The sequence below is a fragment of the Ochotona princeps genome, chromosome 16, assembly GCF_030435755.1.
Source record: "Ochotona princeps isolate mOchPri1 chromosome 16, mOchPri1.hap1, whole genome shotgun sequence".
Taxonomy (NCBI): domain Eukaryota; kingdom Metazoa; phylum Chordata; class Mammalia; order Lagomorpha; family Ochotonidae; genus Ochotona; species Ochotona princeps.
Genome location: NC_080847.1, coordinates 47480538 through 47495960, shown reverse-complemented (window position 1 = coordinate 47495960; position 15423 = coordinate 47480538). Strand labels below are relative to the sequence as shown.

The following is a 15423-nucleotide window of genomic DNA, read 5'->3' as shown; positions in this document are numbered from 1 at the left end:
GAGGCCGCATTTGGAGGAGTGAGGGTTAGTGTGGTGTCTAAGCTGGACTGCTGCACACCTCCAGGGGCTGCAGCGTCAGTGAGCCCCACTCCACCTCCCAGGGCAGGGTAAGGGGAGGAGAGAGCTATGCAGGGGTTAGCTGCTGTAACCGAGGATTCTGCTGCAGAGTTCACTGTCACGTCCATCCTCTCCCCCAGTCCAGCCTCATGCTGGGTCTGCCCTGGAATGGGGGGCTTCCTAGATCCACCTGTTTCACTCTCATCAGTTACAAACTCCTCTGGATCCTGGGGGTTTCTCTCTCCCCACGCCCACCCCCTAGTTGCCTCTGGTCCTGCACCTGGTTTAGCCCTCATGGTGTTTGCAGAAGCAGTACCCAAACAAACAAACAAACAAAGCAACCTGGGCACTTTTGCTGCAGAGTTTTATGGTCTTTATTCTCAGCCTGCCTAATCAGGTGACATTCTCCTGGGTTAGTCCGTGGTAGGTCTCTAGCTCCATCCTGGCCTGCGTGGGGTGCCGTGGAGGAGTAGTGGAGACCCAGATCTCACAAAGCACCTAGTTTAGTGGGGCTGGATGGTATGTGGGTATGGGAGGACAGGATGAGACTCCAAAATAGTAGGAGTATGCTTACCAAGCCATGGGTCATACTGGTACAGCGAACCTGTATCACTAGAGGTCTCAGCTCCCATCCTCCCTCTGGCCCCCTTAGTTCAGAACCTTTGCGAGTGTTTGTCCTCGCTTGGTCCTTCTCCTCCATCCCTTTCTGCTTAGTATCTTCCCAGTGGCGGCAGCAGCAGCGGCCGGAGCAGCACCAGTGTTGCGGAGCATCCATGATCCAAGCTTTAGGACCCGCCCAGCCTCAACTCCGTGGTCCCCAGGTGTCAGTTCCCTTCCAAGCATTTGCTGCTTTGAAGTCCTCGCTTGCCAGCGCCTCCTCGCCTGACCTTTCCTCCTTGGCTCTTTAGGAAGGAAAATTGAAGCGGGCAGGGAAACCAAGGTGGCCAGAGACTCATCTCAGTCCCACCCGTGTATCAAGCCTGGGGCACCTCTCGCCCAAGCTTCTGGACTCCCTTAGGAGGTGCTAGTCAGTGAGGAGATCCGAGCCCGCCACTCCCTCCGCTCGGCTCACAGCCCTGTCCTCTCCTGTCACCTGGGCCGTCTCTTTGCCCTCGCAGTCCAGTGGGGCGGGGCCGGGATGTCGTAGCAGCCACAGCCCCTTGCCAAAGGCTCGGCGCACGGCCGAAGAAGAGAAATAGAAAAGCAGGGGGTCCAGGCCGGCGTTGAGGGCGCTGAAGACCACCGCTTCCACCCGCCACGGGGGGCTTTGCTTGAGGTAGAAGCCCACCAGGTGGGAGATGTTGTAAGGTCCAAAGCACAGCAGGAAGTTGAGGAGGGTCACCACAGCGAGTCCCACAGCCCGGCGCCGCCGCTGCGCCCCGACGTGCGGCTGCGTGAGCATGATCCACACGAAGCGCCAGTAGCAGAAGACGGTGATGGTCATGGGGATGAAGAAGAGGACTAGGCACAGCTCCAGCCGCACGGGCAGCACCACGTCCAGCTGCTCCTGCGTGAAGTTCTCGTAGCAGGTGATCTCGTGGCGGCTGCCGGCCTGCTGGGTGGAGTTTAGATACTGCACAGCAATCACGATGGTGCAGTGGCCAAAGGACATGATCCAGGCCACCAGGGCGGCGATCACCCCATACACGGGCCGGCGGGAGAGCTTGTACTGCACCGGGTAAGCCACTCCCAGGTAGCGCTCGATACTGATGCCTGCCAGGAGCCACGTGCTGCAGTAGATGCTGCTGTAGAAGCCGAAGCCCATGAGGGCGCACACCACCTGTGGCAGGTACCAGCGGAAACCTGACGCCGCCTCCACGATCTTGAAGGGCAGCAGCAACAGCAGTACCAGGTCAGCCACCGTCAGGCTGAGCAGCAGGATGTGCACGGGGGCCGGCTGAGGCTGGCGCACCCTCTCCACGAAGGCCCGCAGAGCCAGGAGGTTGGCGGGGAGCCCCGCGAGGAAGATGATGATGTAGGCTGTGAGGATCAAGGAACTGTGCAAATCAAGCCTCATCCTGGGGGTGGGGAGGGGGAGAAGGAGGGGAAGGAAGGGAGCAGAGGGAGGGCGAGAAAGGGCAGGGTCAGGAGGGCTCCCCTCCTCACCCCCACCCCCCCTCCACTGCCTAGAGACCTCTGTGGTTCAGGACGTGACCATTCTCCCAGGCACTGTCCCTGCTTATGCCGCCTGCCAGAGCTGCCCAGAGCAATTATTGACTTTGCCTTGGGCGGGATATTAGGAGGCAGTAATTACATTTGCCATCCTGTGTCTCTGGGGGAGACCAAGCCTTGACTGCCCCAGGGAATTCCCCCTTCCTCCTTCTCCTCTTCTGGTTTTCTAGGCCTTCCTCCTCCAGTCCTCCCCGCACATCCAGGAAGTGACCAAGAGCAGGTGTCCAGCTCAATGGAAGACTCCTGGATCAGGGACCTGCAGGAGAGAAAGAGGTGCTGTGTGGACCTAGAGGAGCCGAGAGGAGTGTCTCAAGAGGATCAGCCACGACCAGGACTACCTGTCTCCCTCCCAGGCCTACCCCCTACCTCCTCCTCCTTGTACACACGGCCTCTCCTATGGCCAGCCTGGGGTGACTCTCCTGGAAAGCGGAAGCACAGAGGGGGGACGATGAGGTAGGGTGAGCCACTCCTGTGTTTTGGGGTTTGTCCCCTGAAAGCCTTTTATAGAAAGATCCAGAAAAACTCCTGGTGCTCCTACAAACACAGAGAAGGACTTCGCGTCTTGCTGGGGCGACTCCACACAGGCCTCTGCACCTGTCTTGATTCCCTTGTGCAACACTCCCCTCAACCCTCTAGTTCCTACCTCTGGGTGGGACCACGACACCACAGCAGCTGACACTTCCTCAGCCCTCCCAGCACTTCCCCCCTGCCCCCAGCCCCAGAGCCCTGAGCACACCGCCTCTTTCCACCATGCGTGCCCTGAGCTGGCCGCCTTGCCTTCTCTGTTCTCCGCAGAGGTGGCTCCCGGGAGCTGATCCTGCAGGAAGTCTGGAAGCTGCAAGGAAGGAGACACAGAACCTTCACTCTGCTCTTGCCTGTTTCACACAGAAAAAAAAAAAAAAAATTGCAAGGGACCTGGCTGGCAGAAAGCTTTTATACCAGCCCATGTCATGTGACCCGAGAAAGGCAGGTCAGTGTCCAGCAGCCTTTCCTCTCAGACCCCAAGTCCAGGCTGCTGCGCTCTCCCTAGAGATCCTCCCTCTGACTTCCAGACACAGATTTTTCTGTTCCTGCTTCCTGATTTTTTTTTTTTAAAATCCCAGGCCATTTTCTCCGCACTTCCCAATTTAGATTCTCTTTTCTTTTCTAATCTCTTTCTTCCGTAATTCTGCTCTACTTAGAAAAGAGATTTCCAACTTGCTTTTATCTTAAAACAAAGCAAAACAAAAAACGTTTGTGTACAATCTCCTGCTCTCTGCCTCTGTAACCATCTCTGGGCTTCTCTGTTGCAACACATCGGTTTTGCCTACCTGGTGGCTCGAACTGGTGGAAGTTGGGTGGGGTTTAGAGTCTAGCAGACACGGGTTCATATCCAAGTCCCTTCACGCTGACGTTGGGGTAATCAATTTCCTCAGCTTCAGCTCCTTTTTCAGCCCAGGGGGACATGTGGAAATACTCATATCCCAGGATTTCCTTGAGTATTCAACCAGGGAGCATTTAGGGAGTTACTCCCAAAAGTTCATGGAGGCACTGGAGTAGTAGCTTAAGCCTCTTCCTGCAGTGCTAGCATCCCATATGGGTGCCAGTTCAAGTCCCCTGTGCTCTACTTCTAAACCAGCTTCCTGTGAGTGGCCTGCGAAACCAACAAAGTGGCCTGAGCGCCTGGGTCCCTGCACCCACCGGGGAGACCCAGAGACAGCTCCTGACTCCTGGCTGTGGACTGGCTTGGCTCCGACCATTGTGATCATTTGCAGAGTGAACCAGCAGGTGGAAGGTCTCTCCTTCTCTATCTATAACCATGCCTTTCCAATAAAAACAAATCTTAAAGAAAAGTATATGGAAAGTGAAAGGATATATGGAAAGTAAAGGATATATTTATTTTGATGTACAAAGCAAATTGAAATCTATGTAGTATCCCACCCCCTCATACATGTTTCCACAGGATGCCTCCCAGGGTGCACATTAGCAGGAAGCCAGAAATGGAAGCTGAGCTGGGACTCAAGGACTTGGATATGGGATGTGGGTGTTCTCAATGAGATCTTCACCACCTCACCAATGCCTGCTCTGAACTCTCCATTCTTTCTGGGGGGGGGGTACATCCCCATTCCCCATTGTCCATCCGTACATCCATCCATCCATCCATCCATCCATCCATCCATCCATCCATTCATACATTCATTCATTCATTCACCTGTTCATTCTTTCTGTAGCCCAGATCCCAAGAGTCCAGATAGCTTGCTAGCCAGCCTTCCTCTCTAGCCCTGCTCTCCCCTGGAACAAGCAAGGTCTATCTCTTCACATTCATCTTCTCCCCAGCACACAGGTGCATGTTCCGGGTAAACAAAGACTAAGGAAGAGATTGTTCTCTGTTGCCTGCTACAGAGTTTACTTGTGCCTTTTTGTTTTATGATTGCCTATAAATATTCACAAGGATCTGGATTGGATTGCACAATGGAGACTTGGTGGGAAGCAGGCAGAGAGAGGTAGGCCTGCCTCTTGCTCTCAGTCCCACCTCCTCTCCCTGCCGGCTGCCTTGGTTGGGCATGGAAGAGGCTCACCTCTGCTGGAGATCCCCGGTGACTCCTCCACGCTCCTGCAGTTAGGAAGGTAGCATGGGAAACGGAATGTCTGGCATGCTGGCTCGCGATGCTCACCCACCTCTAGGGAGATGGAAGTACAACTGCCGGGGCTGAATCCCAAAGGCGACACTTGCAAGTTGGCTGTGGGTTCCACATGTTCAGGTTTCTCTCCTCATTGGATGCAGCCTGGTAGACAAAGGAGGTTGAAGCTGTGATCTAAAATCTGGCGTCATCACCTTCTCCACTTCCTTATTTCTAAGCACAACTCCCCCGCCCAGTCCACCCTCTCCAGGGTTCTGTTTCTGTTCTCCCATGCATTCATCTCTCCTCAGGTTTCCCTGTGCCCTCTGCTTGTTTCTAAATTCAGAGACCATTTTTTTCTTTTTTGATTTTCAGCCCCATTGTCATAACCTTCTGGAAGCAACCTCTTTCTAGGAATTCCAGTGCGGGCTGCTCTTATGCTGTTGCTGCCTTCCCAGGGGGTCATGTCTCCGCCTTTGCTGACTCACTTTCCCACTCTCCACTCCGTTGATTCTGGAGTTCCTTCTTGGTTCTAGATTCTATCCTCTCCTCGCCCTGTGCGCTCCCTCCTCCTAGTCTCTTGCATCTGTCTGCAATAGCAGCTGCCATCTTTATAACCCCCAGAGCTGCATCTTCACCCTGGATATGTCTATAAGCTTTGCATTCCCCACTCCAGCTGTCTGGTGTGGACTTTGCCGTCTGTGTCTCATGGGCAGTTCCAAGCTCTGTGTGCCCAGGGCTGAGCTTTGATGGTTCTCGGCAAACCCAGCCTTCTTGTAGTATTGCTTGTTTTGGGACATTAGAATGTCTCCCATCTTATCCCCAAGCCATAACCTTGGAGTCAGCCTTAAAGTCAGTGTTGGCTCAACTGGCTAATCCTCCCCTTCTAAGGGCAACATGCCATAAGAGTGCTGGCTTGTGTTTTGGCTGATTCCGTTCCCATCCAGCTCTCTGCTTATGACCTAGAAAAGCAGCAGGATATGGCTCAGAACTGGAGATCTTTCACCCACATAGGAGTCCTGGAAGAAGCTCCTGGCTGCTGGCTCTGGACTGGCTCAATCCACGTACTGCAGACATTTGGGGAGTGAACCAGCAGATGAAAAATCTTCCTCTGTCTCTCCTTCTCTCTGTGAATTTGCCTTTCCAATAAAAATAAATAAATATTTACCCAAAATAAGTCCATCTTAGCACCATCTTCTTCCCCACTTGCAGCAATCAGTCCAGCGTTAATACCTGCTGACTCCACCCATCCTTGTCCTTGTCCACTTGCCCGTCTTGGTGTAAGTTGTCGTCAGTCATGACCAGGAGTTAGGCAGGAACGAGGAATAACTCCCTCCCAGCCATCTACTCCCTTGGCAGTCAGTTCTCCACAAGGTAGAGAGTGGAACTTTTCAAAAACTGTCAAGGTTTCTCATTGTTTTTAGGACAAATGAACACCTGGACAAGGCCCAGCAGGCCTGCCTGGCACAGCCCTTGGTAGCTTCCAGCCTTGCCGCTGTGACAAGGTTGCATTTCACCTCTGTGGACATGCCATGCTCCCTTCTGCCACTGGGTCTTTGAACCAGTGTCTGTCGGCCACGCACCTTATTTTTCGCTGGTCACTCCGGCCCTCCCAGTTGATTCTGCTCCTCTTTCACATGCTCTCTTCCTTCTCTCTGACTGCTTAGATTTCATTAGAGTCCCTTCTTATCCATTTTTAGGCCATCTTAGTAATTTTTTATTACTCCAATTTATTTGAAAGCAGAGCCACAAAAAGAAAGACAGCGGTAGATGGACATAGATAGGGAGAGAGAGAGTCTCCATTTGATGGTTCACTCCCTAAATGTCCTCCACAGCCAGGGCTCGGCCAGGCTGAAGTCAGGAGCCAGAAACTCTCTGGGTCTCCGTTGCTGGTGGTGGGGAGCAGAACTTCCCCGGAGTGCACATGACCAGGAAGCTGGGTTGGAAGTAGAGGTGGGACTTGAATCAGGCATGCTACCATGGGAGTGGGTATCCCAAACAGCTGCACCAAACATCTGCTGCTGACCTCATCTTGTCTATTGCTGAATGATATTCTGTTTTATGACAATTTCATGTTTTTACTTACTCGTTTACCTGTTGATAGACATTTGGCTTTTTAAAAAGATCAATTTATTTATTTGAAAGATAGAGTTAACAGAGAGAGAAGGCAAGGCAAAGAAAGATTTTCTATTTGCTGGTTCACTCCTGAAATGGCCACAGAGGCCATTGCTGGACCAGGCTCAAGCCAGAATCAAAGAGCTTCATCCAGGTGTTCCACATGTGTCCATGTTCCCAAACACTTGGGCCATCTTCTGCTGCTTTTTTCGGGTCCATTAGCAGGGAGTTGGGTTAAAATTGGGGCAGCCAGGACTCGAACCTGGACTCCATACAGGATGCTGGCTTTGTAGGTGGCAGTTTAGCCCACTGTATCACAATACCAGCTTTAGAAATCTGGCTTTTCTTTTCTACTTCGGGCTAGGCTGGTGTGAAGAAAGCTGTTAAGAACATAAATCTTTTTGTTCCTATCTATTGAGTTCTCCTGGACAATTCTGCAGGAGTGAATTACCTGGATCTTATGGTAAGCTTTTGAGTTTATGTTTGAATTGCTACCTCTCCAGGGTGGCTGTAGGCCTTTGTATTTCTACCAACAATGTTTGAGCATTGCAGCTCCACACCCTCACCCTTCCATTGGTCTTGAACTTCATGTGCTCTGATTAGCTTGCCAGGTTATTCCCCTGGAGTCTTTTTCCATATTTCTCTGCTGCCTGTTGCTGTTAAGCACTTTTCAAGTACTCACTGGCCTTTTGCAGATTCTTTTGTAAAACGCCTGTTCTAGCCATTTGCTCATTTTGGAAAAAAAAAAGGCTTTTTCATATTATTGTGTTCTGAAAATTCTTTATGATATGATGGGCACAAGTCTTTTATCTGGCATGTGTAGTACAAATACTTCTCCCATGCCAGGATTTGTTTTTTTCATTTTCTTAATTGTTTCTTGAAGAACAAAAGTTTTAAATTCTGAGAAAATCTAGGTTATCTGGAGTTTCTTTTAGTTTGTACATGTATGTTCTAAGATGACTTTACCCACCTATTCAGTTGTTCTAGATGTTCCTCTCACCTCGCCTCTCTTTTTAAAAAAGATGCATTTATTTTATTTGAAAGTCAGAGTGAGAGAGAGAGAGAGAGAGAGAGAGAGAGAGAGAGAGAGCGCTTCCACCTGCTGATTCACTCCCTAAGGGCCGCAATGGCCAGAGCTGGGCCAATCCAAAGCCAGTAGCTTAGATCTTCCTCAGGGTCCCCCGTGTTGGTGCAGGGGCCCAGGACTTGGGCTGTGATTTGCCACTATCCCAGGACATCACCAGGGAGCTGGATGGAAAGTGGAGCAACTAGGACTAGACCCCATATGGAGCACCAGCTCTGCGAGTGAAGGATTAGTGCACCACTACACCAGCCCCATTCTCTGCCTTTTGAGTCACCTCAGCATCTTTACTGACAATTGACTGTATGTGAATGGGCTATGTCTGGACCCTCTGTTCTTTGGAATCTCTGTTTCCTTTCACTATGCCATGGATTGCATATGGTTTAAATGTATCCTCTGCACCTGGCAAATGGCTCAATTGGCTAGTCTTCCCTCAGCATGTGCTAATATCTCACGTGGACACCTGCTTCTGTCCTGGCTGCTCTACTTCCCATCCAGCTCCCTGCTGTGGCCTAAGAAAACAGCAGAGGATGGCCAAAGCCTGGGGACCCTGCACCTACATGGGAGACCTGGAAGAAGCTCCTTAGTCCTGGCTTCAGATCAGCTCAGCTCTGGCCATTGTGGCTACTTGGGGAATGAACCAGTAGATTTTTTTTTCTGTCTCTCCTTCTCCTTGTAAATCTGCCTTTCCAGTGAAAATAAATAAATAAATAAATAAAGTGTCTCTCAATGGTTCATGTGTTGAAAGCTTGATCCCCAATGTGCTGAGGTTGGGAGGTGGCAGAACCTTTCAGAGTTCTCTACATCAATTCTCTAATGAGCACTAAGTTATTACTTCTTGGAGGTGCATGGTTAATCCAATGAAGGGATTACTGTTGTTCTCATAGGGTCTGGTTAGCTCCCATATGAGAGGTTTGTTGTCAAAGAGCAAGCCTGGGCCCTTGCCACTCTGGCTCCCTCTCTTGCAGTGTCATGTTCTTCAGGTGCGTTCCTGCCATGGTACTGCCATCCTCACTGGGGGGGTGGGGGGTCCAGGAATGGGATCACCCAGTCTCGGACTTTCAACCTACAAAACTGTGACCCACATGACCCCCATTTTCTCCCTACCTGTGCCAAGTATCGTGTTCTACCCATGGAAGATTGATTGATACAAAACCATTCTCATCCAGCCTGATTACTATGGTTTTATAACACATCTTGGAATGACATGGGGTAAATTCTCCAACTTGGTTCTTTTCTGAAATTGCTTTGGATATTCTTCTCTTGTATTCATGGTTAAAGCAATGTGTACCTTCAAGTGAAGGGTCCAGAATGATGGCTTAGTGGCTAAATCACTGCCTTGCAAGTGCCAGGATCCCATAAGGGTGCTAGTTCATGTCCTGGGGCCCCGCTTCCCATCCAACTCCCTGCTTATGGTCTGGGAAAGCAGCAGAGGATGCCCCAAAGCCTTGGGCCCTTGCACTCCTGTGGGAGACTTGGAAGAAGCTCCTGGCTCCTGGCTTCAGATTGGCTCAGCTTTGGCTGTTGTGTCCACTTGGGAAGTGAACCTGCAGATGGCAGATCTTTCTCTCCATCTCTCCTTGTCTCTATAAATCTGACTTTCCAATGAAAATAAATAGAAGAAGACGATGACGATGACCAAATGAATAACTGCTGGATGCCAGAGAGATGTGAAGGTCCTTTAAGGCCTCCGAGCCCAGGATATGCAGAGCTTCCAGAGTTCCGTGGTGTGCCCATGCCAGCGCTGCTCCCCCTCTTTGCATCTGTGTATCACACCCTGCCCCCACTGTGAACCCCAGCAGTGGCTGTCCAGGGGCAGCTCATGCTGTTGCAAAGGTGACAGACTCACAGCTTCTCTTGTGGTTGCCTCTCCTCTCTTGTTCTCCTAGCAGTCCTGTAGCCTGGATGGAAGCCAGCCCCAGGGCACCACAGACAACATCAATGACAAAGGAGCATCTCTTCAGATGCTTGGCTGGGCACAGACAGCATTTGTCAGAGCCTGTCTCTGTTGGCCTCTGCCATGGGCATCTGAGAGCTGCTGCCCTCCCCCGCTGACCACCATATCCTATTTCACCTCTGCAGAGCCTGTTGCTCTCATCCTACCTACCTCTGGCTTGTAGTACCAGCTGTGATGGCTGAACAGCAATGCCTCCCGGAAGATGTCACCCCTCCTAATCTGGACAACCTGGACTTTGCAGGAGAATCACGAAGGGCTGGCCTTTTGGTTGATAGCTTGTGACCTGTTTTGGAGTACTTGGTTCGGGATCCAGCTCCGATTCCTCACTCCAGCTTCCTATTAATACTGACCTTGGGAGACAACAGGGATGGCTCAAGTGGCTGGGTCCCTGCCACCCACATGACCAACCCGTGTAGCCCTGGAGGTCCTGTGGGTCTGACAGAGGGGAACCCAAGGGACCAGGCAAGGATGTGTAGTTGTGCCAACCACTTCCCCCAGCATGTGGCTGTGGGGTTGCCAGGCTTCTGGCAAGGGGCCCTCACTTTTCCCTGAAAGCACAAAGGCACGACCTTGAACCACTGTCTTCTAGGAGCCAGACGACTCTTGGCCTTCCCCAATTTCTGCTTCTTACTCTCAGTTTGGAGCCCCGATATTGAGTTCTTCCATCTGCTGCTCGCTTCCCATCGCTAAACATATCAGATATACAGGAAAAATGTCATTTGTTGTTTCTCTCCTGCCCACATTCATTGCATTATTTAGCCCTCTGTGGTTTCTGTGTGTGTTTATGAAGGGCCTGGGTGGGATGGTGACATGGAGAGCAAAGGCCTGGGAGGAGGACCGCCCCTTTCTCCCAGACTCCTGGGAAGGCTGCCTTACTCTTGTTGTCCACATCCCCGACCCCCACCCCGCCAGCCTTCTGTGCAGTGCTGACCTGCCGACCAAGAACCAGGATAAAACCCACACTCAGGCCCCACACAGCTCCCAGGCCAGACCACCTAGAAGGCAGCTGCTTGGCCCCGTGGCTTCCCTGTGCCTGGGAGGAGAAACATGAGGGGTTCTGGGCATGGAGCTGAATGGGTTTACAACAGAACCAGATCCAGCTGTTTGCTCTCTATCTCTTCCCAACCCAGCCTGCCCCCTTCCCCCCATTGTATATTCCTGTCATATACATGACTCACCTGCCCCCAGGACTTGGGGCATGGCTGGAGTTGCCAGCATTTCTTGCAGAACCTTAGGAAACTTTACTGGGATCACTGATTCTCAGCAGATGTGTGGTATGGGAGGGATTCGAACTCGCTGGTGTGTGTGGGGGGCAGGGATGGAAGTGCACGGGCAACAAAAATGCTTGGAAATTTTTTGCAGAGAGGTAAGTCCAGGTTTTCTCCACCCCCTTTTTTGTTTTGTTTTATTTTTAAAGGCAGATTTATTTATTTATTCTTAAATTTAATTTTTAAATGGGGGCTGGGGAACAGAGAAGGGAGAGAGAGAGAGGTATCTTTTATCTGTTGGTTCCCTTACAAGTGGCTGCAATGGCCAGAGCTGAACCAATCCAAAGTCAGGAGCCAGGAGCTTTTTCTGGGTCTTCCATGTGGGTTCAGGAGTCCAAGGACTTGGGCCATCCTCCTCTACTTCCTGGACCATAAGCAGGGAGCTAGATGGAAAGTGGAGCCCCCAGGACACAAACCTGAGCCTGTATGGGATGCTGACATTACAGGGAGAGGATTAGCATGATAGATACCACAGCACAGGCCGTGAGATTTATATTCTTGCAGGTGGGAGGAGGAAGAAAATGGGAAAGTAACTACATGGCTAGAAAAGGTTGTTTATTAGTATAGCATGCTCTGTGAAGGAAAAAAAATGGATAATAACGTACATAGCCTGGGGTTGGGTGGGGGGCGGTAGAGTTCTTGAACTGGTAGCAATAAGTGTTCCCTATTGGGTGACCCTCCTCTGAGCTGAGGCCTGAAAGAGTGCTCCTTTTGGGAAGCTGTAGGAGAGGCACACTGGGTGGATAGGATGGCTTGTGCAAAGGCCCTGTGGTAGCACAACACTTGGTGTGGGGGAGAAAGTTCAGGAACCCAGTGTGGTTGGGGCAGAATGAACTGAATGAACTTGAGGGAGAGTGATGGGAACGAAGTCAGATCCAGGTGAGGGGTGTGATGGGAATGCGATACTTTGGAAAGGGGCGGGGCATAGCCCGAAGGACTTATAGTCCAAGGTAAGGGTTGATTCTATTCTCAGATGGAAGGTCATTGAAGGGTTTTAGACAGAGGAAGGAAGTGATGTGCCTTATGGAGTGGCTCCTTGGCAGGGCTGTGGCTGGCACTGGGATGCTGGCAGTATGAGATGCCTGCATCTCAGATGGCAGTGTCCAGGGTTGAAATGCACCTCTACCCCTCATCTGGCTCTTGCTAATGCTGCAGGAGGCAGCAGGAGATAGCCCGCACCCTTGGGTTCCTGCTGCCTCCCTGGGAAACGCAGCTGGGTTTCCCGTCTGCTGACTGTGGCCTGGCCCAGCTCTGGCTATTGTACCCACTTGAGGAGCAAATCTGCAAAAATCTCTCTCTCTCTCTCTTTCTGTCTCTCCTGTCTTTCAATAGGTAAATAAATCAACTTTTTAGAAAGCTATTTCCTGCTGTACTCTCCACACCTTCCCCCTCCCCTGGCATTAGGGGAGGTCCAGTGTTGGGCCACTGTTCCTCAGTCTCTTCCTCCCACAGCTCCAGGCCACCCAGGCCCACCAGAGACACATGGGTCTCTGCTAACCCTTGTGCCTGCCTCAGTTTATCTTTGACTCCTGGCACGTGTGTATGTGTGGCACTCTGGCCTTTCTCTCACCTCCCAAGAAAACAAACAAAAAAACCAAAAACCAAAAAACACCTTATGATACCTGTTTTATGAGTGTTTAAGGAGCCAAATATCAGGAGTTACTCACCTTCTCTGAGCCTCAGGTTCTCCCTTTAGGGTCACTGTGAGGTTAACTGAGTGTGTATACACATGCACAAACACATTGTATGTGTACAATGAAGAGATCAGCTTCATTTGGTGCAAAACTTTATTTATTTTATTTTTGTGTAGAATAAGTCTATTATACGGGAAAAATAAGCCCATTGAAAAAGCATAAGCCAACCAGCAGGCGCGTGATACACGGACCAAGTGAGGGACAGAGGTGCCGATGCTTGACCGGTGCAGTGACGTGAAGCACTGGATAGACCAGGTGCGTCCTCTCAGCCCTTGCTGCACAGCACACTAGTTCCTACTTCCTTTCTTCTACTTTGTGAGGGAAGACAGAGACAAAGACAGGGAGAGAGAGAGTACTCCTGTCTGCTGGTTCACTTTGCAAACGTGCATAGCAGCTGGGGCTGAAGGAAGGAACTGCAAACTCAATCCACGTCTCCCTCATGAGTGGCCGGGACCCGATGACTTGAGCCCACACTGCTGCCTCCCAGGCGTTCATTAGCAGGAAGTTGGGGGACAGGAGTGACACCATGCATTCACCAGTGGGACAGGAGGCCTTGAAGAGCTCACTTTCCTACAGACTTTTTGATCCTCATTTGTTACTTCTTTTATTTATCCAACCTCATATCATGTGCTTTGTGCTGAACAAGGTCCTGGTGTGCTTGGTGAATTCTTCTAGGCCTCTGTCCTTCCTCTCCCTCTTCACTGACCAACAGTTCCAAAGTCCCACCACCATTGCCCCCTGTAGGAGGGGAATCACGTGCCCTCAGAGCTCAGCGGGTCTCAGCAGGTGCTTCCTGAACCTGCAGTGTCACAGCCCCCTGAGAACTTGCCAGACACAAACTCTACAGCCCCTGCTGCAGACATGCTGAGAGGGAAACCTGTGGACAAAGCCCAGTGACGTGTATTATAGCTGACCTTTTGGAGTCACGCTAAGGATGGAGAACCTGTGTCTTTGTGGAAAGGGTAGGGGCGGGGGAAGGGGGGTCCAGGGGCTGTGACAGTTAACTTTCTCCACCGCTCAAGGCAGGCTGTGGGCTGCCCAGATGCAGGGCAGTCATTTCGTCTGGGTGTATCCTTGAGGGCGTGTCCAGGAAAAGACTGGTGCTTGGGTCTCAGAATATAACAAAGTGACCCTCACTTCCAATCCTTGCGGGCGAGGAAGGGCTGATTAAGACAGAACCAGTGCTGCCAGCAGCGTGGGTGGGGTGGCGTGGGAAGGGGCACTGCTGACTTGCCCTCAGGCATGAATGCCTCTGAGCCTCGCGTCATCAGCCTGGGCCTGCAACTTGCTCTTGGCCCATCACTGGGCTTCTTGGTCTCCCTCATCATTGCATCTGTCTTGCTTCCATCTCTGTCTCCTATAGATTATCTGGAGAACCCCAGTATCTGCCTGGCTATTGAGGGTTTCAGGCCTGTTATGGACACTAAGCACTTACACAAGACTCCAAAGCCTGGCTGTGAACAATGGGGGTGGGGAGGATGGGTCTAAGGGCGCCCGTGGAGCCAGCTGGCTCAGTCAATCGCCTTTTGTCCCACATTTACTCTAGAGCTGTCCAAAGACACGGCTCGGGACCATTGCACTCAGTGATGGCCAGGACAGCCTGGGTTCCCACGTGGGCTCTGCCATGGGCAGAGATCCGGGGTGAATGTGGCTCAGCCTGTGTAGACCAGCCCAGGAGTGTCTGGGGGAGTAAAGAAGGCAACACGTATATTGTCTCCTCTGCAAAACTTCCCCTCTGTCATCCATTATCATGAACATGCCCTCTGCAGGAGCCGCTCAGCTCCTCCCCAGAGGCCACACAAGGGACAGATTCTGTTCCCTCCCTGTGCTGGAGGGACGCCCAAGGCCTTCCACAGCTGCAACTTCTCCCATTGTGCTCCCAACCCAGAGAAGGCGTGTTGACAGTGTCTGAGTCACCAGTTCCAAGGGCAGAAGGCAGTGGCTGCCTGTAGACATGACCTTCGCTGCTTGCTCCCAGATCAGCCCTGTGCAGTCTGTCTAGTCACAGCCCCGAGGTCCCGTTCTGTCCCTGGGAACTCCCCCCTCACGGGGTCAATGCCTACCTTGGGCGTGAGTCCTTGCCTTGTCCCATGAGTCTGTCTCAATGCCACACAAGAGCACAGCCAGCTCCCAGGGCTTGCATCTCACTTTTCATTGGGGAGGGACCTGAAATCACCTCTGAAAGGAAGTCTTCCTGCTCTTTACTGCCCCGCCTCGTCCCACAGGTTTGCAGGGCCAGTCTGAGTATGTGCCCACAGAGGGTTGTTGGTCGCCTGCTTCCACAAAAGAGCTAGAAAACTCTCAACTTTTTCTCAAAACCGATCCTATGTAATCTAATGTTACAATTCTTAGCTAGACTACACCTGCTTTCCAGTTGCTGTGGGTTGGGTGTGGCTTTGTCCTTGCCTCTGGGTTTCACCTGTTGGGAGCTTTGTCCCACTGTGGTGCTGGCGTTGGGAGATGGTGGAATGGGTTAGAG

At 51.7% G+C, this 15423-nt stretch overlaps 1 protein-coding gene across 2 annotated transcripts; it reads right to left on the bottom strand.

Annotated features, from left to right (window-relative positions):
- Positions 1–794: 794 nt before the first annotated feature.
- FFAR2 (free fatty acid receptor 2) lies at positions 795–3234 on the bottom strand. Of its 2 annotated transcripts, XM_004595131.2 has the most exons (4): positions 2966–3234; positions 2596–2645; positions 2312–2485; positions 795–2075 (listed from the first exon to the last, which is right to left on the bottom strand). In XM_004595131.2, coding segments are annotated over exons 3-4 (996 nt in total). In that variant the 5' UTR covers positions 2314–2485; positions 2596–2645; positions 2966–3234; the 3' UTR covers positions 795–1081. The 2 variants fall into 2 exon arrangements, with proteins under 2 accessions (XP_004595188.2, XP_058530469.1); XM_058674486.1 differs by having other exon boundaries at positions 795–2485.
- Between the last annotated feature and the right edge of the window lie 12189 nt (positions 3235–15423).